The sequence below is a fragment of the Phascolarctos cinereus genome, unplaced genomic scaffold (genome assembly GCF_003287225.1).
Source record: "Phascolarctos cinereus isolate Bilbo 61053 unplaced genomic scaffold, phaCin_HiC Scaffold_5;HRSCAF=322, whole genome shotgun sequence".
Taxonomy (NCBI): Eukaryota; Metazoa; Chordata; class Mammalia; order Diprotodontia; family Phascolarctidae; genus Phascolarctos; species Phascolarctos cinereus.
Window position 1 is genome coordinate 56802177 of NW_027555958.1, and position 24182 is coordinate 56826358.

The 24182-nt window shown below is 42.8% G+C and overlaps 1 protein-coding gene across 2 annotated transcripts; it reads left to right on the top strand.

The window, feature by feature from the left end:
* The first annotated feature begins 33 nt into the window (after positions 1-33).
* On the top strand, positions 34-19963 carry LOC110218693 (chitinase-3-like protein 2). Of its 2 annotated transcripts, XM_021001538.2 has the most exons (12): positions 34-242; positions 6420-6654; positions 7909-7938; positions 8530-8734; positions 9452-9508; positions 11547-11712; positions 12282-12406; positions 13073-13196; positions 13299-13481; positions 14087-14203; positions 18388-18526; positions 19271-19963. In XM_021001538.2, exons 2-12 carry the CDS (start codon positions 6630-6632, stop codon positions 19798-19800), a joined length of 1701 nt encoding a protein of 566 aa, XP_020857197.1. In that variant the 5' UTR covers positions 34-242; positions 6420-6629; the 3' UTR covers positions 19801-19963. The 2 variants fall into 2 exon arrangements, with proteins under 2 accessions (XP_020857197.1, XP_020857222.1); XM_021001563.2 differs by lacking the exons at positions 34-242; positions 6420-6654; positions 7909-7938; positions 9452-9508 and adding an exon at positions 9297-9396 and having other exon boundaries at positions 8647-8734.
* Positions 19964-24182: the final 4219 nt, after the last annotated feature.

A 24182-nucleotide genomic window follows, 5' to 3' on the forward strand; every position in this document is an offset into this window, starting at 1 on the left:
TTTGCATATCATTTTAAAAAAATGATTTTTCTTGTCTTCTATTAATTTTTATCTTTGCCCCAAGAAGTTGATGTGTTTTTCACCATCACGGACAGCTGATTCAGGAATGACTCCCGCATCAGTAATGATTTGTTTCCTGTCTCTTTAAAGCTTAACTAATTTAATTTTTGCTTTATTATTTAGTGGTTGCTGGGATCTTTATGCTTTCTCCATTTGACATCAGTAAAGCCTTTGAGGGCAAGGTCTGCTTTTCATTTTTTTTGAATCCCTAATACCTAGCACATAGTAGGCATTGAATGCTTGTTGGGTTTGGGATGAGGATGATAAATGCTCTACCTAAAGGCAGCTAGATGGCACAGAAGATAGAGTTGGGTCGAATCAAGCAACCCTGAATTCAAATCCAGTCTCAGACACCCACTGACTGTGACTTTGGGCAAGTTACTTCATTTCTATTGCCTTGGTTTCCTCCACTGTAAAATGGGGATACAGCATCTACCTTGAAAAGGTTTTTTTTGAGGATCAAATGAGATGTTTGTGAAGCACTTAGTACATAGTAGGTGCTATATAAATATTAGCTGTTAGCTAGCTATACATAGGTTTGTGAATTTGCAGTGAGATAATGCATATTAAGGATGTTTTGCAAACTAAACTACTGTGCACAGGTGTGATTAATCGGTGTAAAATATGGGGATGAGGTATCTTTTTCCTGTAATTTTTTTTAATTAGCAAAAGTTCCATAAATGCAGAGGGAGATAAAAGAATCAGAAAGCAGATCTTAACACCACTTAGACATATGAGTGACTTAATTTTGCAGTCAGTAGAAGTGTGCAGGCAGTATGGCCCTGAATTTAAGTCCTGTCCCTGAGACATACAAACTATGCTAAATTCCAAACATGGTTGCTAGTTTGTGCTGGTAGAGGGTGTTTTCTCACCAATCTAATAAAATCAAAGGTCTGTTTTAAAATCTGCCAATCTTACTACTAGGCACTGAGAGATACATACCAAGTTTGCATAAAACAGTGTCCTGATGGGTATCAGATTGTATAAGTAGGGTGTGATACGCAACTAAAGCTTGAAACAGCTGGTGGGTTTTGGAGTGGTTAAAGTGAAGCATCTGGCAAGGAAAGAAGGAAAATTGTTAAAAAGACGTGACTTGAGTTCTGTTGAAGGCTAAAAGACTGGCTGAATCTGGCTGTTGGTGGATATGTAGGTGGGGGAGAGTAGATGAAGTATGGCCTGAAAGTTCACAGGCCCAAGTGAGGCTAACTGACTTGCCCAAGGCTGCCTAAGAAAAGGTTAAGCTGGTATTTGGGTCTAATCCTTCTGTTTCCACATCCAGCATTAGGTCACAGTCCCTATGCTTGGTGCTGTTGGGGGGGGCGGGGTTTCTGTATCATCTTTGTCTCGTGTGTCTCATGGCTCCCATGGCAGTCGAGCGAATCCTGTGGACCTTCTAAAATAGTGTTTTTAAATGTATAAAGTCAAGTCTGGGAATATGAAGAAAACTGGTTGTGTTTGAATGATCTGACTTTGGTTTTGCGTCTGAGTTCTCAGACCTAGGTTAAGAACCCCTGCCTTAGGAAATGATGGAAACCTCAGGCTGAGCACAGCCAACCTGTGAAGGTTCCCTCGCAAGGTAATTTATCCCTGTTCATCCTACACAAAAAAAGTGACCACTAAGTTATCTATCTCATCAACCAACTGGTTGTGTGGCTGTGGACAAGTCACTTCTTTTTAGGGCTCAGTTTTCTCTTGTACCATGAAGGGGGTGGATTAAGTAGTCTGAGTGAAAGCATGATGCAGTACAGGGCACTGGGTTTGAAGTCAAAGTATCTGGAAGGACTTAGAACTCCGCCACCTGACTATGGGAACTTAAGCAGGTGTCTTTGGGCCTCAGTTTCCACGTCTGTAAAATGAGTTTGGACTAGATGCATGGGTATTCTTTCCATTCTAACTCATGCTATGAACCTTTCCAGCTGTACTCTTTGATGGGTCTACTTTTTGTTAGTGCTCTACCCTTTCCCAAGGCCTATATAATCTGTTCTTGTCTTTCCCATGTTACAGAGGAGGAAACTGAACCATTGAGTTCATCAACTGCTCTTTGGTAATAGTGGAAGTGTCCAAACAACATCCCTAGGGAGAAACTGCCTCCAGTTTGTCAGGAATAGAGTTTGTAACTGGATCAGTCAGTAAACATTCGGTACCTGCTATGTGCTGGGTGCTATGCTAAGCTCTGGGGATACAAGAAGGGGGCAAAAGACAATTCTGCCCTCAAGGAGCTTGTATGTGGTCTAATGGAGGAGACAACAGACATGTACAAACAAGCTACATGCAGAATAAACAAGATAATGGGGGAAGGTGCTAGAAACCTTGCACTACCTTCATTTTGACACAAGAGGCCAGGACTAGTTGCTTTCCTGGGTGTTCTCCCTTCCTACCTGTTCTCCCCCACATCTCCAGCACACCTGCATATCACACAAGTTACACTGGAAAAGCAAAACAATGCCCTGCATAGATTATATACACATAGCCCTACATTCAACTGTTTGAAAACAATGGGTTTAATCCTTTTTGTGCTAGGTCTTCATGAGCTCTTGGGTTTGAGCAGGAGGGCCATGCCCTTAACTTTCTTGTGTATTTGTGACATTTGGGACTTCTTGTCTATCTCAGTTGACCTTGACCCTGGTCCCACCCCAGGCCAAGTTGAAATTGTTTCTCTTGGATGTCTGTGAAATCTCGTAGCACCTTAAGTCTGTGGCAGGCTCCTCACTGATGCTATAGCTAGAGCTGCTTCTTCTCCCAGTGTAGAAGTGCCCTAGTACCCTTCATGTGAAGTATCTTCACCAGTAGCCAGAACTTTTAAAAAAAAGCTCCAGTCTCATAAATCAGTCTCTGAGTCTGTCTACTACAGCACTGTCAAAAGCCACATCTGTGTTGCCCCTAAGTCATTTTTTTGGTCTCAAGGAGGCCCTTGATTTTCAGCATAAAAAGGCTGGTAAGAATGCTTTTGTCTTGTGTTTTAGAAATCTAATTGAAAAAAAATTTGAACTGAAAATCTTGGAGCAGGAAGTAGCTTCAGTATAGGAAGGAGTATCACAGGTTTATAGGAGGCAAAATCCAAGGAATGAACCAGCAGGAAAAAAACATCTATACACAAATGTCAGTGTAAACAAGCAAGATAAATGAAGTCCTAGGTCGAAGTAGCAAATTTCACCTTAGATCATTGAGTGAGACCTATGATTGATTGGAATGTGGTTCTGAATAGCAGGAAGGAGAAGAAACCAGCATTAAGTGCCAGGCATTGTGCTTTACAATATCTCATCTGGTCCTTACAACAAGCTGGGAAGTAGGTGCTAGTATGATTCCCATTTTACATTTAAGGCAACTGAGGCAAACTAGTTGACTTGCCCAGTGTCACATAGCTCCTAAGTATCTGAGGCCAAATTTTAACTTGGATATTCTTCGCTGCAGGTCCAGTGCTTGCTCTACTGCACCATCTAGCTGCTGTTATGGGTATACATTATTCAAAAGAAATCACATAGGTAAAACATGGAGTGAAGTAATATTGTATATTAAGTAGGTATATTAATAAAGTAAATCCAGGAGCCAGAGCGAGAAAGCATTTAATTCATTTAGGTGAAGATCATTAGAAGTGATTTTGTCATCTGAGTATGTTACAGACCGTCTGGACAGAAAGAACTAGATAAATTTGGGAAATATCACATACCTGGCACAAAGGTCAATTATCTAGGCATAACTGGAGCTGTCTACGAAAAATAGTAGCTCATCTATTTCTGACTCACTATAATGACAGTTTCATCCTTCAAACGGTGAAAGAACTAACAAGAAGAAATTCTGTGTTAGATCTTACTCTTACCACATGATGAATGGGGAGGAAATGATGGGAACCCATAGAATTAGGGGATGATGTAGAAATGACCACTTCCTCTTTGAGTTTGTGGTAGAGGAGAAGAAAACTTATGTAGTCTGACTTTTAGCCTTGATTTGGTGAAAACAACCAAATCATTTCTAGGCAGATTAGTGAGGGTCCCATTGCTTAAAGAAGAGTTGCAAAAATTTTATAAAAATAGCATCAGGAAGAGTAAAACCAGGAATGGGCTTAGATTTGTGATAAATGCTTATGCAATAAAAAGTGGGCAAATAGAAGATCCAGACAGGGATTAAGACCAGTGCTTGGTATGGGTGGAAAGGCAATAGGATGGATACAAGGCATTTTCTCTACTAAGGAAAATTGTCTTCAGAGTGAGAAAGCAAAAATGGGGAACCCGGAATGGGAACTAGAATAAGGATATGCTAAATAAGTCTTCAGTGAGTTTGTTGTTAGGCCCAGAAGCACATAGTATTTTGAGAGAGAATTTGAAAATGTTATTGGTGAGCATTAATGGCTTGTGGATGATGGGGGAGATGCTGAGGGTGGAAATGAGTAAATATCTCCCATCTGAGATGGGGCCAAAAAAGTTATTGCAATAGTTAAGGCAAGCAGTGATATAAGTGGCTAAAGGATGGTCAAGGGTGGTTGTCAGGAAGAAATTCAACCTGTTTATAACTGTGGAAAAATGCTCCAAATCACTATTAAGAGAAATGAAAATTAAAGCAAGTTCCACCTTAGACCCATCAAGTTGGCAATGTTTAATTTGCCAATTACCCCCCCCCCCAAAAAAAGGATAAATGTTGGAGGAGCTTTGGGAAAATAAATATACTGAGGCACTGTTGGTGGAAGTGTGAATTGATCCAGACTTTCTGGAAAGCAGTTTGATGCCCAAATTAACTAGACTCTGCATACTCCTTGATCCAACCATCATTAATACTATTAGACCTATAACCCCAAAAAGGTCAATGAAAGAAGAAAAAGTCTTATACAAAAAAAATCTGTAACAGCTTTTTTGTAGTGGCAAAAACCCAAAACAAAACAACAAAAAACCCAACCATAGAAACTAAGGTCCTTTCAATTGGGGAATGGGCTGAACAAATTATGGTATATGAATGTAATGGAATACCATGGTGTAAAGAACGGAGAAAGATGGTTTCAGAGAAACATGGAAAGACTTGTATGAACTGATATGGTGAAGAGAGCATACCTGGGAAAACAATGAAGAATTTTAAAAGACTTAGGAACTCTGATGCAATGATCAACCACAATTCCAGAGGATCAATGACGAAGAATGCAACCCACCCCCTAACACAGAAGGGATGGGCTCATGAAGCAGAAAAAGACATGGCCAATGGGGAAATTTGTTCTGTTTGACTTTGTTACAGGGGGCTCCCTTTTCCCCACCCAGGGGAGAGGGGAGGTAGTAAGGGAGTAGGAAGAAGAAAAATGTGTATTAATTGAAATAAAAACTTTTTAAGTATGTTTCATGAATAAGGGAAATCAAAATGTAATAGTGCTAGAGGTGTGATGCTAAAGTGTTTTAAAACATGTAGAGATTTCTTCAGAGCTTTATATTGCTCGACAGAGAGGTTTTCAAATTTCCCAATCTTTGTGTATAGTCAAAGCATGAGGAGTGACTCTGGTTGGAGCAGGGTGGGGCAGCAGGAAAGGAGGGAAAGAAGAAACTAAGGACTAGGAAGGGGTGGTCGAGTATCAAAAAAGGGTCCCAAGTATCAATGAGAACTGAATTGGACTGAGAAAGTCTGTCCAGACATCTTCAGTGCCTTGATTTTGAGTTATATATTTGCCAGGGAGGGGTCAGTAGGTAAGAGATCTAAGTGCCAGATATTGGAACTGACCCCCAGTTAATGAATAAACAATTTATTAAAGGTTTACTGTGTTCCAGGCACTGTGCTAATAATGGTAATGGTTAGCATTTATATCGTACTTTAAGGTTGTCAAAGCACTCTACAAATGTTAGTTTGCTTTATCCTTACAACTACCCGGTGAAAATTAGGCTCTCTTATTATCCGAATTTTACAGATAGGGAAATAGAGGTTCAGTAATTTACCTGAGTCATACAGCTAGTAAGTGTCTGGATTTGAACTCTGGTCTTCCTGACTCCAATCCCACTACTCTATGCATTGTACTAATCTGTGTACCCTGAAGATACAAAGAAAGATAAAAACATGGTCCCTATTCTCAAAGAGTTCACATTCTATCAAGGAGAGAAAGCTGGAGTATGAAAAGAGTGATAGGGAAGTGAGGATGAGGGCCAAAGATGGGGGCTGATGTGACTTTGGGCATGTCTCTTAGCTTCCCTAGGCTTTGATGTCCTTATCTGTAAAATGAGGGGTTGTACTAGGTCCCACTAAGGTCCCTTCTCTAAAATCTTTGACATATTGGTGGTAGAAGTGGGGGAAGGGCTCAGTACCAAGGAGGGGGCAGTTTAGAGACCCTGGCAGGAGCTCAAAATGCTGGGAATCTCAGTCCTATGTTGACAGGACATTTGCTTTACGACCTGCAGGTGGGCTATGCAGGGCTGCCAGGAGGCCTTGGGGGCACTGTGACTCTGGGGCAACCTGTTCCTGCAACAAGTGACAGGGGCCCATGAATCACCAGTGATTGCAACAGGACTCTGCTGGGCTTGGGGCTAGACTGGCCTTTGAAGATACGCCCTCAGTAGCTCATAAAAATCAACTCCGCACTTTGGCTTCGCTGCTTGAGGGCTTCCAACATGGCAAGACTGCTGCTCTGGGCTGGTAAGTGTGTCTAGGTCCACTCGGCACCCACAGAGAAGTTGTCACTCTCACTCGCCCGTTGGTCTGCCCTGCCAAATGATCTACGCCTCACAGAGGAAAGACCATCTTAATCTTTAGGATTAAGATTAGGATCCTTTAGGAGGGCTGGACTATGGTATTGCTACTGGGTATTCTGCAAAGTATCCCTGTATCTGTGCAAGGCTGTGTGCTGCTGTGTTTGCCCCATCCTTGGGAAAGGGGAGTTGCATTTGTATTTGTGTATTTGAGGGTTCCTACTTGTGAGACTCTGGGCAAATCCTATCATCTCATCTGGACTTGGTTTCTTCATCTACAAAAGGGGAATAACAACATTGTGCTCTTCACCTCCTAAGTGTTTGTTGGGAGGCCTAAATGGGATAAGGTGCAGGATTTAATTGGCATGCTTTGCAAATCTTAAAACGCTATACAGGCACCAGCTGTTCTTGTTATTTTGTTCACATAGTCCCAGCAGATTAAGAGGCTCCTCTGATTTTTCCTGTTATGTGTACATTGCTTTGTATTTTGAATGTGGGCATATTCAAGCCTGTTTATATGCTGTGTGGGCAAATGTGTTCACATATGTATGTGTGTATGCTCTTATATGCATTTCTGTTTGCACATAGGTATGTGTTTGTATATAATACCTTAGGTTCATAGTTTTAGAGCTTTAAGGGACCTCAAATTATATATACATATACATATGTATATATATATGTATGTATATATTTGTGTATGTGTGTGTACCTTTGAAAGTACTATGAATATGTTATGGGGGCAAGTAGGTGGCACAGTGGCTAGAGTGCTGGGCCTGGAGTTAGGAAGACCTGAGTTCAAATCTGCCCTCAGACATTTACTAGTTGTGTGACCCTGGGCAAGGCATTCAACAGTTTGCCTCAGTTTCCTCATCTGTAAAATGAGCTGGAGAAGGAAATGGCAAAGTACTCTAGCATCTTTGACAAGAAAACCCCAAATGGGTTCGCAAAGAGTCGGATATGACTGAAATGACTGAACACTGGTAGTGGATATGTTAGCTGTTATGATAATGATGACAATTGTTACCTAGTCCAGATGAGTCAGCTAGGTCCAGAAAGGTGAGGGTCATGCATGTGGGAAGTAACAAAGCTGGGGTTTATAACCAGGTTATCTGCCTCCCTAGCTAGCAATGGGTGTGTGTGTGTGTGTGTGTGTGTGTGTGTGTGTGTGTGTGTGTGTAATATTTTCCTGTTTCTCCTGCAGGTTTGGCCCTCCTGCTCCAGCTCCAGCTGGGTAAGAATACAGCACAATCTCTCCCCTTCCCACACTATCTCCCCACCCTCACCCTCAATTCCCCCTAGGGCTAAGGAGTTTCACATACTGTCAAGCTCTCTAAACTTCTAATGTCTTTCTTGGGGAGGGGAGGCATACTTCCTCCCATTTTAATGGAGAAGGCATCCTGGCTTGGAGGTCTTGGGGGATGAGAAAGCACAGAACATCATCCCCACTCCAGCAGCTCATTCTTGCCGCATCTAACTATACACAAGGAATCTTGGAGAAGCCATGGTGATGACCCGGCTTTTCTCAGAAGGCAGAAGGCTCAGTGGGAAATACAAAGGATTTGGAGTCAGAGCACCTGGGTTCAAATCCTGGTTTTGTCACTCAAGTCCTGGACTGTGTGGGCTGAGCCCCTTCACCTCCCTTAAACTTAATTTCCTCAGCTGTAAAATGATATTTCAGGCTAGTTGGCCTCTCTAATCTCTTCCATTTCTAAGAGGGTATGAGTCAGCCTGGTGGCTTGGCTCCCTGAGGATGGTGTCTGGCCTGCCCTGGGGAGACCACCACTTAGTTCTTTCCCCAGTAATGCATGCTTTCCCATGCCAGGTACAGCCTTCAAACTGGTCTGTTACCTCACTAGCTGGGCCCAGTACCGCCCAAGCCCTGCCTTCCTCTTCCCGGAGGACCTGGACCCCTATCTCTGCACCCACCTGGTGTATGCCTTTGCATCGATGCAGAACAACAGGATTACCCCCACAGAGAGGAATGATGAGGAGAAAATGTACCCGCAGCTTAAGAGTCTCAAGGAAAGGTCAGACATCTTTCTGTGTGAAGTCACTGTGGAGTAGTGGGGAGAGGACCAGACTGTTTTAGTAAGGAGATTGAGGTTCTAATCCTGGCCCTGTTACTAACGGGCCAACGTGCTTTTCTATAGGCTTTGGTTTCCCCATCTATAAAATGAGATCAGTCTTGAGTATCTCTCAGGCTCCCATTTTATCTATTTATTTTTATTTTTAACATTTTATTCTGAACTTAAGAAATAAAACAAGCATCTCAGGCCCCCTTTGGGTCTAGCATTCTATGGTCCTACCCTGTTGTGTTTCCATAGCTGCCCTGAGAGATGTTGGGGAAGCTGGGTACTTGGCTAATGGCAAAGACCAGAATAGAGGCTGTGTTTAAAGATTAGATGTGTTCTTCATGCCTGACTTCCTGTTCTGCCTGGTACTTCCCTTGAGCCTGACCCTCTATTCTGCCCTTTCCATGGAAGAGGGAGTTTTCCCATTTATAAATACAGGTGGAAAGAAAGTAAAAGCCAATTCAAAGAAAAGACAATTAATGGGAAACAACTGTCTTGGAATTTGCTTGTTTTCTAGGTCTATCCAGAGGTGAATAAAAATGATTTGGAGTCAGGAGAACTGGGTTCAAGTCTTAGTTTGGCTACTCATTGGCTATACTTCTCTGAGCCCTATGAAGGTAGATAACTGAGAGCTGGCTGTAATTCCCTCTATCTCCTTCTTCCCCATAACAGAAACAAGGAGCTACATATACTGCTGTCCATTGGGGGCTGGTACTTTGGCACAAACAGGTGGGAATGTTAAGTCATTACCTCTTTGGGCTGAGGAAGAATTGGGATTGGTGAACAGGGTGGCTAGAATGAGGCTAGAAGCTGAGAGCTGGTGGAGCAGGTGCTATGGATATGTAGAAGGTATGGCCAGTGAGGACTTGGCTATAATCTGGGTCCACTGAGGCTAGGGCTGGGGCTCAGGCTGCCTCTGCAACTAGGAAAATTAGAGTACGCTATGCCCTTATTTATCCCAAGAGGTCTCTCCCCACAGGCTTTCTGCAGTTCCCCTTAACAGATAGAAATTCCTATTATTGTTGTTGTTATTATTATTATTAGTGATAGTAGTAGTAGTAGTAGCAGCAGCAGCAGTAGTAGTAGTAGTGAAAGAGGGAGTTGGTGGATGAAAAGCCACTCCTGGAGCCAAAAGACTCAGATTCCAATCCCTTCTCTGACTCGTATATAACAGCTGTGTGACCCTGAGCAAGACGCTTCACCTCTTAGTTCCCCAGGCAATTCTCTAAGACTCATAAGCTGCAGAAAACACAGTGACCTGCCTTTCCCTCATTTGGGAGTTGCTGTGAAATCGCCAAGTCCCTTCCACATCCCGTAAGAGAGGCAATAGACACTGCCGCCCCGCTATCACAAGCTCTTATCGCTTCACGCCTGGAGTTTTGCAGCAGCCTGCTGGTCAGCCTCCCTGCCTCCAGCATCTCCAACCCATCCTTCACTCTGCTTTCAAGGTGGATTTTTCCAGAGTGAAGGTCTGACCATGTCACCTCTCTTACTCAATACACTCCACTGGCTCCCTATCACCTCTAGGGTCGAAAATAAAATCTTCTGGCTTCCAAGACCCTTCATAACCGGATTCCCTATTACCTCTTAAGTCTGTTACCCCCTTACTTCACATCACGTACTCTCCGATCCCGTGACGCTGGCCTCCTGGCTGCTTCTCGCACAAGACACTCCATCTCCAGACTCTGGGCGTTTTCACTGGTTGTCCCCCATACTTGGAATTCTCTCCCCTCTCTCTGCTGCCTGACTTCTCTAGCTTCTTTCAAGACCCAGCTAAAATCCTACGATCTGCACCCAGGCCCCTTAATGCTAGTGCCCTCCCTCTGGTGATTATCTCCAATTTATCATGTATGTGTATATATATATATGTGTGTGATATATATATATATATATATATATATATATATATATATATATATATATATATATATACACATCTCATTTGTATACAGTTGTTTTTATGGTTTTCCCCTCATTAGACTGTGAAGTTCTTGGGATCAGGAACTGTTTTTTGCCTTTCTTTATATTCTCAGTACAGTGCCTGGCATGTAGTAGGTGCTGAATAAATGCTTGTTGACTTGACTAGTGCAGTGGAAAGAGCCCTGGATTTGGAGTCAGGAGACTTAGCTTTGAGTCAGAGCTCTGAACTATGTAACCTTGGGTAGTCCATTTTTGAATTTCAGTTTCCATATCTGTAAAATGATGATCATAATATGTGCACTCCCTACTATCATGAGGAAAGTGCTCTGTAAATATCAGAGGGCCATTTGAATACAAATTATTATTGTTTTCTGGTTGAGAGGCAGTCTGGCATAGTGGAGAGTCCTGGCTTTGGATCCAGAGGACTGAGTTCAAATGCTTCCTCTGGTGCTTACTATCTCTGTGACTTTGGACAAGTTATTTTACTTTCTTGGGTCTCAGTTTCCTCATCTGTAAAAAGATGGAGTTGGACAAGATAACTTCTGAGCCTTGCTCTAGATCTATGATTTTATTTTTACCTACAGGGGCAGGAACGTAGGATTTTAAAAATATCTTCCCGCTCAGCAGTGGGGCTGGGGCTCAGGCTGGCCCCGAACACTCAGAAAACAAAACAAAGACAAGACCAATGCTTGTTTTCTAAGTTTCTAGCCTGCCCTTCCCTTTGAGCCTTGCCCATTTCAGCTGGCACACAGCTTGGTTTTTCTATGGAGTTCTGCCCGGGAGACCCTGTGGGACCCAGGGATCCTATAGGGATGGCACCTTCCTGATTCCTAGGTCTTCCCCACAGATTCACCAGGATGCTCTCCACATTTGAGAACCGACAAACTTTCATTTTCTCGGTCACAGACTTCTTGCGGAAGCATGACTTTGACGGCCTTGACCTTTTCTTCCAGTACCCCACATTTAGGGGCAGTCCCAAAGAGGATCGTGGCCGATTCACCTCCTTGATTCAAGTAAAGTCACTTTCTGGGGGCTGTACGGGGGAAGGAGACTCTGGAACAGGAGTGAAGATTCCCTGAGGGGAGACTCCTGAGCCAGTACCATCTTCCCCATAGTAGGGGGGATAGAAATGGTGGGTTTTCTGGCAACAAATAAAATACTACACTTAAGATGCTTGACAGAAAGGGGGGGTGCTGCTGGGCAGGGGTCCCTATAGTAGTCCTTTTTGTTTTCCCTCTGGCTTTTAACTGCTACTTTCTCTCTCCCTCCCTGTCTGCCTCCATTTGCCTTTCTCTCTGATACTGTCTCCCTAACTATTGCCTCTCCTTTTCTATTTCTCTATTTGTCCCCCCGCATGCATTTTCTCTCCTTTCTCTTTTACGTTCTCCTCTCTCTCTCTCTCTCTCTCCTTCCTCCCCTCTTTCCTTGTCTCTTTTCTTCTGCCTTGCCTCCTCTTCATCGTCTGTCTGTCTCCCCTGCCTTGCCCCTCACATCTGCCCCCTTCTCTCTGCCTGTCTCCCTTGCTTCACCTCTCTTTACCTTCCTCCCTCTGCCTGCCTCTCCCTCTGTCACATCTCTCTAGGAACTTGTGGTTGCCTTCCGTAATGAGGCCCAGGCCACCAAGCGAAACAGGCTGCTGCTCACTGCAGCTGTGTCTGGTGACCACAACATCATCAACCATGCCTATGATGTGTCAACCATTGCAAGGTGAGGAAACAGTGACCCTGGCTGGAGTCAGATATCAGAGTGTCAGGGGAGGGTTGTTACCTGAACCCAGGCAGGCAGAAAAGCTTCCAGCTTGCCCTAACATGAGTGTAGTAGAGTTGAGGAGGAAGGGAGATTTGTCATCTACGTAGCCAAGGCTTTCCCAGCAAGAAGATGTGGAGTTCATCTTGAAATTCACCTTAATCACCACCACAATGCAAATCTTGGGTTGGACCCTACACAAAAAGCATCAGATAGACTTGGTTCCTGCCTTCTGGCTGTACACAGTCCAAGATGTAGAGTCTGGCCCAAATGGATGATGGACCAAAAAAGTAAATTTTTTTTTAAAACAGCATTGGGTGTTTATACTGGTTACCCAATAAGAGGAATGTGTTTCAAGGTGAAGAGTAATGGGAGATATGTGGGAGCTCTATAGGCAGGCAGCCTATATAAGTCCAGGAGGACTTCATAGAGGAAGGCGAATTTTAAGGCTTCTGGAATGATGGGGAGAAAAAGTATGGCAGATATCTCAGTCCTACAGCATGGATTAGGAGAAAGCAACAAGGTCAGAAAGCAAAGGAACAACTTTGGGATAGAAAATCTGCCTTTTTTTTAGAATGGGAACTGCTTGTCTAAATCTTCATGTTCTTATATAACTTTCCCTTCCAGGCTTTTGGACTATATCAGTGTCTTGACTTATGATTTCCATGGAAGTTGGGAAGTGGTCACTGGGCACAACAGCCCCCTGTATGGAAGGAATTGGGAGAATAATAAAGTAGACTACTTAAATTGTGTAAGAAGGTGGACTTGGGCTGGTTCCCACTTCTGTGACGACGGGAATTGGTGGGGCCCTCACTAACAAAGAGTGGATGGGAATCTCTTCTCACCTCTGCAGGAAGTTGCTATGAAGATATGGAAGAAGAAGGGTGCTCCGCCAGAGAAGCTCATCATGGGGTTTCCTGCCTATGGACGGACCTTTGACATCCTGAGCTCCAACCATGGAGTAGGGGCTCCTGCTTTTGGGCCATCATCCCCTGGGAATTATACCCAGGAATCTGGGTTTTTGGCTTACTATGAGGTGATTGGGGTAGACCTTCCATAGAGGGCAAGGGTTACCTTTGGGAGAATGCTACATTCTGGGCATTTCCGTTTAGTTGGGGTGCATGTGCCTGGGGAAAACAGTCAAGGTGATGGAGGTCTGAGACCTTGGGAATGCTGGGGAGAATCCCAACATGTATATGTTTGGGGTAGGAGTGGGGATGGTGTATTTTGCCCTGTGATCAGGGGGAGGAGGGGAGGAAATAGAAATAGGTGCTTCTAAATCCATCCTTTCTTATCTCACAGAGTTTAGAGATGATCAGAAGGGAAAGGCTTTGTAAACCATATAAATGGGAGCTGTGGTTATCACTACTGGCTAACTACCTGGTTAATCTCTGCCTTCTGGAGAGAATGGATAGTCCTAAAGTCCTTCCCTCTTCTTCCTCCCCTCCATCCCAAAACACATGCCCTTATTCACCCCTTGATGAGTTTCCTTCCCTCCACCATAGTCATTCCATGTTTGCCCAGTTAGTCTTCACTTCTTAGGAAGGGTGTGTGGCCCCATAGGCCTCTCCCTCTGTACCCATCACCTCTGCCTGTATCTTTCATTCATACACCCTTCTCTTATCTGTGCTCTGCTGACAGATCTGTCCCTTTCTCAAGGGAGCCACAATACAATGGATTAAGGAGCAGAAAGTCTCCTATGCTTACAAGAAGAGTGATTGGGTTGGCTATGATGATGTCTACAGCTTTATTTCCAAAGTAAGGACCTCATTCTTCCTTCTTCTCAAGTTTCCATGGGGCGCCAATTCTTGGTGACATATAACTGGACCCAGTGTGTTCCATATTCCTACATCCACTTAAAATTCAATTCTGTGAGTAGTTTGTGTGTGTGTGTGTGTGTGTGTGTGTGTGTGTGTGTGTGTGTGTGTGTGACAGTGACAGAGAGCTGGAGTGTTACAGTGTTTTGGGAAGTAGACAGCTGGTTTTGTCATGGGATTTGGTGTGGACGTCCCAGGAAAGCCCCTGTTCTCCCCTTTTGACATGATACTGATGTCTAGCTTTCTCCCCTTCAGTCACTTCACAGTTCATTCCTTTGGATAAAGGTTGCATTAGTTATGTGCACCTTGGCATGAATTGGTGGATCTGGTCGTTTCCCAAAGTTAGATAGGTGGTAGAGCAGGCTTGACAGCAGTGAGGAAATAGAGAAAGAGGTCAGAACATAGGGCACCAATCAGCTGTGGAGCCCTGGCAGCTAGGAGGTTACCTGATGGGAAGTGAAGAAGGAGGACAGTGCTTAATGCTTGAAGTTGGGAGGGCATGAAAGATAGGCTTTTCAGACTTCATGCTTTCTCACAAGCCTGGCTTTAGGCTAAGAATGCTCGAAGAAGGACTATCTCCTTCCTCTTGCTTCAGGGATCATTTTTGCACTATGGCCATCCATCCAGTGCCCTCTGAACACCAGATCGAGTGATGGGCATGACGAACATAGTGCTCTTCCAAACAATGGAAGAGTGCCATAGTCTGGCCAGCTCGAAGTGCAGGGGCTTGGCCTTTGACCATCTTTATGGATCACCACTTATCTTCCTCCAGGCTCCAGTCTCTTCTTCTGCCTTCCATCCCAGCCCAAATACATTAACATCTTTCTCTGTAATAAAGGGAAGTGTGTGCTTGTAGCTAAGCAGGCAGAGGGCCAGGAGCAGAGTCCGAGGGGGAGGCATGCAAATGGAGTGTTCAGTGAGTACACCAGTACATCTGGAGCAGAAGGCTGGTGCAGGGGAGTAAGATTGAAATGAAGGCTGGGGCTTTGTTATGGAGGGCATTTCAGCTTTATCCTCTAGGCAACAGGGAAGTCATGAAAGGTTTTTGAGCACCTGCTCACCTACCTATCTAACCCTGGCAGAGGGTCAGATCTGCTGATTCATGCTAAGGTGTCTGGATACTAATGATTCAAACATGTACTTAACCCAGATCTGGCAGTCCCCCTTAAATGCCTGGCACTCATCGAGTTGTATAGATCCTGTATTATCAAAAGCTGTGCCAGCCGAGTTTGAAGCTGAGAACCCAAAGACACGGACACCCCAGGTCAACTGCGTGCCACAGCGAGGCATTAGAATGGATGTTATAAAGGACTGCCAGATGAACCTTCTGAAAACATCTCTTTGCACACCTCTTTCCCTTGCTGCTAACAATTAATTATAACTAGTGTGTGGATAGGACTTTTAAGGTTTGCAAAGTACTTTACATATCTTGTCTCATTTAGTCCTCACAACCACCCGATGCAATAGGTGCTGTTATTATTCCCATTTTGCAGATGAGAAAATTGAGGTGGAAAGATGTTAAGTGATTTGTCCAGGGTCTCACAGCTAGGATGTATCTGAATCAAGATTTGAACTCAGATCTTCCTTACTCTAGGTCCACCCAACTTATTCCTGACTGTCTTTAGGATAAAGTCTGAACTCTTAAGCTTTCATAGTTTCTACGAAGCCGGAAAGGCTTAAAATATAATATTGGCAACAGACTGTTGTTGAGTCTGCTGTCTGAGGACAAACTGAAGTACAGAGGCTTTTCCCTGGCAGGTTAGACCTTAAATGATGTGTATTTCATGGTTACTCATGAAACCAAGAAAAATACAAGCTGGCTCTTATTCCCATGAATCTCCTCCTCCTCCTCTTCCTTCTTCTCCTTTTACTTCTTCTTCTGATTCTTCACCTCCTCCTCCTTTTTCTTCCTCCTCCTCTTCTTTATCTTTAGATACTACATATATGAGACCTTTAATGACAAGATCCCACTTCCCTGTGCTATTTATTAAATATTTTTTTTTTACCAAAAAAAACCCTGATTTAGTATAGCAATACACAGCCGTACAGGCTTTCAGTCCCTTATGCCTATGGTAAGAACAAAAGCGTCTTTAATTAATGCAACCACAGAGCTAGAATTCAATTCAGTGATCCTCTTATTGTTAATGCCAAGTGATGCATAAATTGAGATGACGTCAGTCTGCCAAAAGTGTTTACCACTATCATCAGCCAGTTAATCAACAGGAGTTTATTAAGTGCCTGCCCTGTGCCGTGCACTGTGCTGGGTTCTAGGCACAGAAATACAAAGGATGAAATAATCCCCGGGGAAGATGTTTTGCACAAGGTCCAAACGGAAGAGGACTTTTCTCTAGATGGTGATATATGATGTACTCCAGATGGTCCCGTATGTGGACAATATTGTTTTGATTTCATCAAGCCCCCAGGAAATTACAGGGTGTCTTCAGCAAGATTCATGAATGCTCCAATGAAATCAGCCTAGTTATTCATTCAGGATGAACTAGAGAAAACTGCCCTTTATTTGGACTATGACATGTGGTTTTTGTTTTGTTTTGTTTTTTGGTGAGGCAAATTGGGTTAAGTGACTTGCCCAGGGTCACACAGCTAGTAGGTGTCATGTATCTGAGGCCGGATTTGAACTCAGGTCCTCCTGATTCCAGGGCCAGTGCTCTATCCACTGTGCCACCTAGCTACCCCTATGACATGTAGTTGGCTGGCCTTTCCATCAGTTGATCCATCGGTCCTTATCTCTGGGATGGGCTATACAGGTGGACAGTGACCTGGGTTAGGAATGAACTAGAAAGAAGAGAATAGACTGGGATGGATTTGGAGATTGGCACAGTGCAACCAGCTTCTCGTGTTGCAAAGGCCCACCTATTTTGAGGGAGGAGATAAGGATTTACAAGCTGGTTGACAAGAAGAATGAGGTTACTATTAAAAGGAGGGAGGTAGAAATCTGAAGCTTGGTGTCAGATATATTGAGTTTGAGGTGGGGCATTCGGGTGGAGATGTCTAGGAGGCAATTGGAGATAGAAGACTGAAACCCAGAAGAGAGTTGAGGACAGGGGACAGTTTGGCAGTCATCCCCATGGAGGTCACAGCTGAAGCTATGAAGAGAGGCAGAAAATGTAGAGTGAGAAGAGCAAAGGGTTTTGGAGTGTGTCTGTTTTTTAGAGACAAAAGTTTTCTAGTGTTAGAAGGGACCTTGGTGATCACAGAATCATAGATGGAGAGTTGGACCAAACCGCAGAGGACATCTAGTTCAGAGGACCTCTCTTTGTACAGAGCAGGAAATTGATGCCTGTAAAAGACACAAATAGAGGTGGGGTAGAACTGGGATTCAAACCTAGTTTGACTCCAAATCCAGTGGTTCCCCCCCACCCCCCCACTATGTCATCCTGTACCAAAATAACTTACAAACCAGGGAAGTAAAGCCCAGAGAGGTTAATTTGTCCAAATCCTATTGCTAATTAATCCTAGGATCAGGAATAGAAGTTGGGCAGTTCTTCTGACTCTGGTATTTTATTTTGTACTGCGTCCGTGATTTCATGGCTGTAAGAAGTTCCCACTGCAGAGTCCCTTCTACCAAAATAGAGGTACCCTTGCATCTTAGAGAGTTATGTGATTTATTCAGGACCACATAACCAATATGTGGGTCATAGGCAGAACTTGAACCTGAGTCTTCCTGACTTAGAGGCCGGCTCTCTATCTGTTATGCTATGCTGGCTTTCACTCTAGTATTTAAGAAAAATACATGGAGGCAGTGAGGGACACAGGAGAGGCAGCTGCATGAGTGTGTGCATGAGTTTAGAATGTTTTTGTAAAGTAATCCTCAGAAGACTGAGGCAAGGAAAGACTCTTTTGACTTATCCTTGCCCCAAAGGAGTGGAAGAGGAAAGTACGGAACTTGCCTTGCGGGGTATATTCACTCTTCTGCCATGCTACAAGGGGAGAAGTGGGTTCACCGGCTCCTCTCTTAGTGCTCTCCTGGGTTGGTTATCTCCCAAACAGCCTGGGGGCTCCCCAAGGTCAGAGACTGTGTCTCCTTCTTCCTTTCTCTCTCGCACAGCACCAAAAGCTGATGGTGCTCAGAACAGTCAGTGGGCTAACATTCGCTTACGTTCACAGGCGTGGTTCATAAAGGACGAAAACTATGGGGGAGCCATGGTGTGGTCCTTGGATTTGGATGACTTCAGTGGCTCCTTTTGTGGGCAGGGCCCCTTTCCCCTCGTGAAGGCATTAAAGGATGCCCTCCTGACTTCCAGCAGTAAGTAAAATGTCTTCTAGCAGCAAGGGAACCTGGGCCAGGGTGGGCCCTTCCTAATCAGGCCCTAGGGCTCAGGAACCTCAGGCAAGACATGAGTCTTGCAGCAGACATACAATGGGACCTGCGTTTACTCTGATATCTTTGGCTAGGGGAGGGGGGTAGGGGAGGGACTAGAAGTTGGAAGATGGTGATCAAGCTGGAAAGAAGCTTAGAGGCCATCCTAGTTCAATCACCTCATTTTATAGATGAGGCCCAGAGGGGTCAAGCGCTTGCCTGAGTTTATACAGTCAGTGGGAGGGCTGGGACTAGAATCTAGGCCTTCTGGACCTCAGAGTGTTTTCCACTCTGTCTTAAGGCCTCATTTGTCCAGTGCCCTGCCCAGTGTGAATACTCAGGGGGTGTCTCTTCTGGGCCCAGTGGTTTCTCCTTCAGAGTGCTTTGAGCCCAATTTGCTCATGAGGACAAAAAGACGTTGTTGAGGATATGGTCAGAAAGGCCATAGCTGTGGGTTAAGCACAAAGGATAGAAGTTGGGAGCTTTTAAAAGTGGGATGATGCCTTCTGAGTCATTCATAACTCAGAGCTGTTTTTAAATGCCTCTGGGGCAGGAGGAGAAGAACTGGGAATGGGGAGGCTGAGTCCTTAAAGGCTAAGAAATATAATCCTAAGTAGGCTTGGTGAGAGCTTTGGGAAGGGGGACAGTCAGAAATGGGATTCCAATCAGCTCTTTCTGCTTTTATTCTAGCGGTCCCCTTAACTCTTCCATCTCTAACAAGCTTCCAGACTTTTCCTGATGTTTCCACTTCAACCCCTGGAGGGAAGACCTCTCAGCGAAAAATTCAGGCACCTCTTACTATCACTTCCTATGCTTTGGAGGAAAGCCCAAATCCTACTTCTAGTTCCAACAGTCAGAATGCATTCAAGGTGAACCTCTTTATTTCCCAGTTGCTGAAGAAGACTTCCTCAGCTGCTAGAAATACTGCCATCCCATCTGTTGGTAGCAGCCCTCCCCAGACCACCCCCATCTTGGAAACAACTACTCAGGCTCCTGATACCCCCAGCACTGTCCCTGTCGATGAGAGTAGTTCCCCTGTTAGCTCCACTGTCTCTTCTAACAATTTTCTCACCTTGGAAGGAACCACCCAAGCTCCTGATACCCCCAGCACTGTCCCTGTCGATGAGAGTGGTTCCCCTGTCAGCTCCACTTTCCCTTCTAACAATTTTTCCACCTTCATACCATTACCCCAAACTATAAACCAGGATATTTCTCTATAAATGAAGAAGAGGAAGCCTTGGTACCTAGAAAGATAAAGAAAAACCCTGGGCCTGACTGGAGCTACATATGTTGACAAGTGTCCCTTGTTAGAGCAGAGACATGGAGCACCTGATCCCATCCTTTTTTTTTTTTAACCAATAAAGCATATGGTATAAGAATCTCCTCTCTGTCTCCCTATTATCACAACATAATGATAGCAACATTTGTACAGTGCTGTTGTGTGGGAAATTTTACAAAAGGGTGAACTGAGGTAATTCTTTAAGCAAAATAACATTTATTAACAGGGGCATGCTGCCTGTCAATAAGGGGTTACAGAACAAAGAACAGAACAGGGTAGGGACATCGTGAAATTGGGAACAACATGATGGGTTACAGAGCTGAGGCACAGGGAACAAGGCAACCTTGAGGCCACATGTGGCCTTGTATGTACTCAGGTGCAGTCCTTTGACTAAATCCAGATTGGATTCATGTGGCCTTGAGGCCACGGGTTCCCCACTGTTGGATCAGACCCTCTTGGACAACGAAGCAGACTTACTTGAAGGATAGCTTGGCGGTGTAAAGATACTAGACCTCCCTCACTCTCTTGTCTTCACACACATCCTCCAAGGTCAGTTAAATTCCTTGAGGCAAGGCTAGATCAATAATTAGAAGGAGAGTTGGAATTTTACATCACAGGCCAGCCAAATCTCTGAATTAAGTTCAGAGTCAAAGAGCCATAACTTAAGCAATTATAGGACAAAAGCAGTTACAGGACAAAATCAATTGCTTGTAAATAAGATCAATAAGAAAATGATACAGAATCAACCTTAATCTTCTCAGTTTCTCCCTTTGCACGCATGCGTGTGCACACATACACACAAAATAGATCACCTATCTATAGCTAATCCTATAAGATCTTTAACGTAATCATTATCAACCGTAGGGTGCAGTAACACAGATTTCTCCAGTGGAGACTTTAACACAGTAACTATTGAAAAGTTGAAAAAAGAATAACAAGACAGATTAATCATGACATAAACCATAGTAAGAATATCTAAAACCATGGACTGAATTCAGAGAAGAGAGTAATTTGTCTCAAGGCAACTAAAAAAAACTCAGCGAACATAGGTATGTTGAAGCAAAAGCAGAAGTAATACGATAATGAACTAACATCGGCTGTCCTAGTATCCCAGTAACCCATTCCCAATGTCCATTTTATCAGCACATTTCAACTTGGATCCCAGATGTCCCACATAGTTATCTGTTCTCTGGTAGCATCTTATCTTGGGCATTCTGGAATAAATCTTTTTCTCAGGGCATCTCTGAAGGGGTTCCTCTTCAGTAAAGTTGTTTATCTGATTCCATGTCACTTGTATATTCTTAGAAGTTCTTGCTACAGTCTTTTATAAAACATCTCAATGCACTTTAGTATAGCTTCTTATATTCCACTTCTCTAATCATTAATTCATGTGGTGAAAACAAGCTGAAACCTTGTGGTTTTGATCTTATAAACAATATACCTATGAGAAGAATATTCAATTAGGAAGCCATAGTTCACTTAAAACTTCAGAGAATTTCAATTCTTTTTTTTTTTTAGCCAAAGACATGGTTTATTAAAGATCCACCATATTGGCCAGACTCCTAAGGCATCTGTGTGACATTTGTGACACTTGTATTGACAAGCAGGCAAGACTGAATCTGAGCCCCTTAATGGAGACAAGATAGATCTTACATACAGAGAGACTGTGGTAAAGATCTAGGAATGGCCAAGTAGTTTGGGGTAGCTGGAGGAGGGGTCTGGAGAGGACCTTTTTAAAAAAAATTAATTTTTAGTTTTCAGTGTTCACTTCCACAAGATTTTGAATTCCAAATTTTCTCCCCATCTCTCCCCTTCCCCCATCCCAAGATGGCATGCATTTTGAATACCCCTTCCCGCAATGAGAATTTCAATTCTTAAATACCCCCTTGCTGTTTGTATCTTTTTCTAAAGCCTTGAAATAAACCCTTCCAATAAGCTAAAGAAAAGAATCTTTAAAAATATCTATGAGGATCTGACTTGAAAATGATTCCTTTTACTATTTACCAAAGTAGACATACAAGCTAAGGCTAAGAGTGCTTGTCTAAATTGGCATTGATTCCAGTATAATGTAACTGCCTGTAATGTAAGTTAGCAATTTGTTACATTGATATATTTAAGAAATTAAATTGCGAAGAAATCAAAAGCTAAATACTTTAAAATGCCATAGAAGGCAGAACTCTTAAAACCTTCAAAATTGCATATATCATCATCTAATCTTGTTGCTTTCTCAACATTTTTATTCAATTTTTTACTTCATACTTTTTTAGAACTCCAAATTTTTACTTTTTAGAACTCAATTAATTCCAATTCAATTATTTCCAATTTAATTTCATTTCTCCCCTTAGGAGAATTAGAGACTGATAAGGATCTAATTCTTACATAAAAACATAAGTAGATGACTTCTATCACTCAAACGAAGTTACTCAAAAGTTGCTAATTTTACTCAAGTAATAACAAAAGACACATACAATAAGAAGTGATTAATATAAAATTGTATACAAAGACCAGTGTACATCAAAGAGTTGTCTTACAGTAAAACATGTCTGTACTTGGGACATGTTCTACACACAAAATGTTTCTGATTTTAACCTGATCTAATGAGTAGATCTATATTTTGGTTCCTTATTCTTTTGCATCATTGCTTAATGATTCTTATATGATTTTGAGATATTACAAGGACCATATCTTGTGCATGCATATATAAGCATAAATAGGCTTATGACAAGGCCAAGTATTCATCTATGTAGTTGTTTAGAGTAAGGAAATGACTATAATTCCAGATTAAAAACTGTAAAAGGTGCTAGGGTGTTGCAACAGCAAGATATATTAGATAAAAGAAAGTACAGATTATCTTACCCTGGTAATAGAGGTTTGCCATGAGGGGAAGAAGCAGACTGGAATCACTATAGCAGCATGAATGCTAGTCTTTCGGGCCAGAGTGTAAAAGACACAGAATGACTCAATACGTGTATAATAGGATAAAAAAAGTATTTAGTTCCATTTAATTGCAGGCAAGAACACTATAAGCAGCCAAGTGTATGACAGGATACCATAGCCAGGCTCAGAATTCACCAGGTGGAAAGAATTGTATGGGAAACTGAGTCAAGAGGGGTCTTCCTTAGCCATTTCAAGGTTACCCTCCTAACCTTTTCCCCAGGGACAGATATCCTTGGGCCTTAGATCACAGACTTTGGTCCCACTGAGCTAGGGGCATTTTTCTTGAAGTGGTGGAAGGATACTGAAAACAAAGTTCAACAAGAAAAATCATGGTCCCAAAAGATTTCGCCTCAAACAGCAAAATTCCACTAATCACAGTAGGGCTGGGCACAACTGTTATCAATACTCTCAAGTCGTTGCAATAAATTAACTAACAAATAAAAATTTATCAGGCCTTCTACAAAAGTTACACAAAAGATTATTTAACATTCATTTTTTGGGGTTATTTCCCTTTTTCAAATACAGCTTAAAACTTGTTCTAATGGAAAAAGTCATTAGTAGAACTTAACAAAGCAAATTCTATGGTGTAAATTCACATAGTGAATATATGATAGTTTATTCAAAAAGAATCTTTCCGAAAAAGCTGACATCAGTTTGCAGACTAATATACAGTCATCTCTTAAGGTATTGTATATTAACCCCTAGAACAAAATAAAATCTTCAAGACTGGGGTCTGTTAAGACTAAGTAAGGGGGCTGCTAGGTGGTGGAGTGGATAGAGCATCGGCCCTGGATTCAGGAGGACCTGAGTTCAAATCTGGCCTCAGACACATAACACTTAGTAGCTGTGTGACCCTGGGCAAGTCACTTAACCCCACTGCCTACCCCCCCCCCAAAAAAAAGACTAAGTCAAAGATGTAACTCCAGTATAGATCATTGCAGATATAAATTAATAATTTTCATAATCACAGATCAGCACACAAATAACTTACATGCCATATACAAACCTGAAAAAATTTCCACTTATTCAAAGAGTGCTTGTAATGTAGAGGGGGATCCTGTTCTCTAAACAAACCAATTTAGTAATTCTTTCACAGGGCTGATAGGCTTTGCGTGACCTCTTTCAGTCAGAGTTTGGCAGGCTTATACATGAGAAGATTTTTTTTTACAAGGTCTTTCTCCTACTACTTTTCTTTTCCAAAAGTAAGCAATTATATTTTTCCCTTTTAAAATATGTCCAGTTGAATGCTTTATAGGTCTTACACAATAACCCCAATAACTTAGTTAATCATTTCACAATATCCAAATTTAAAAAAATAAAATCCTTAATGAAATAAAATTACCATTCTCTTAACATTTTTTATATAATGGTTTCCCAGAGTTTACA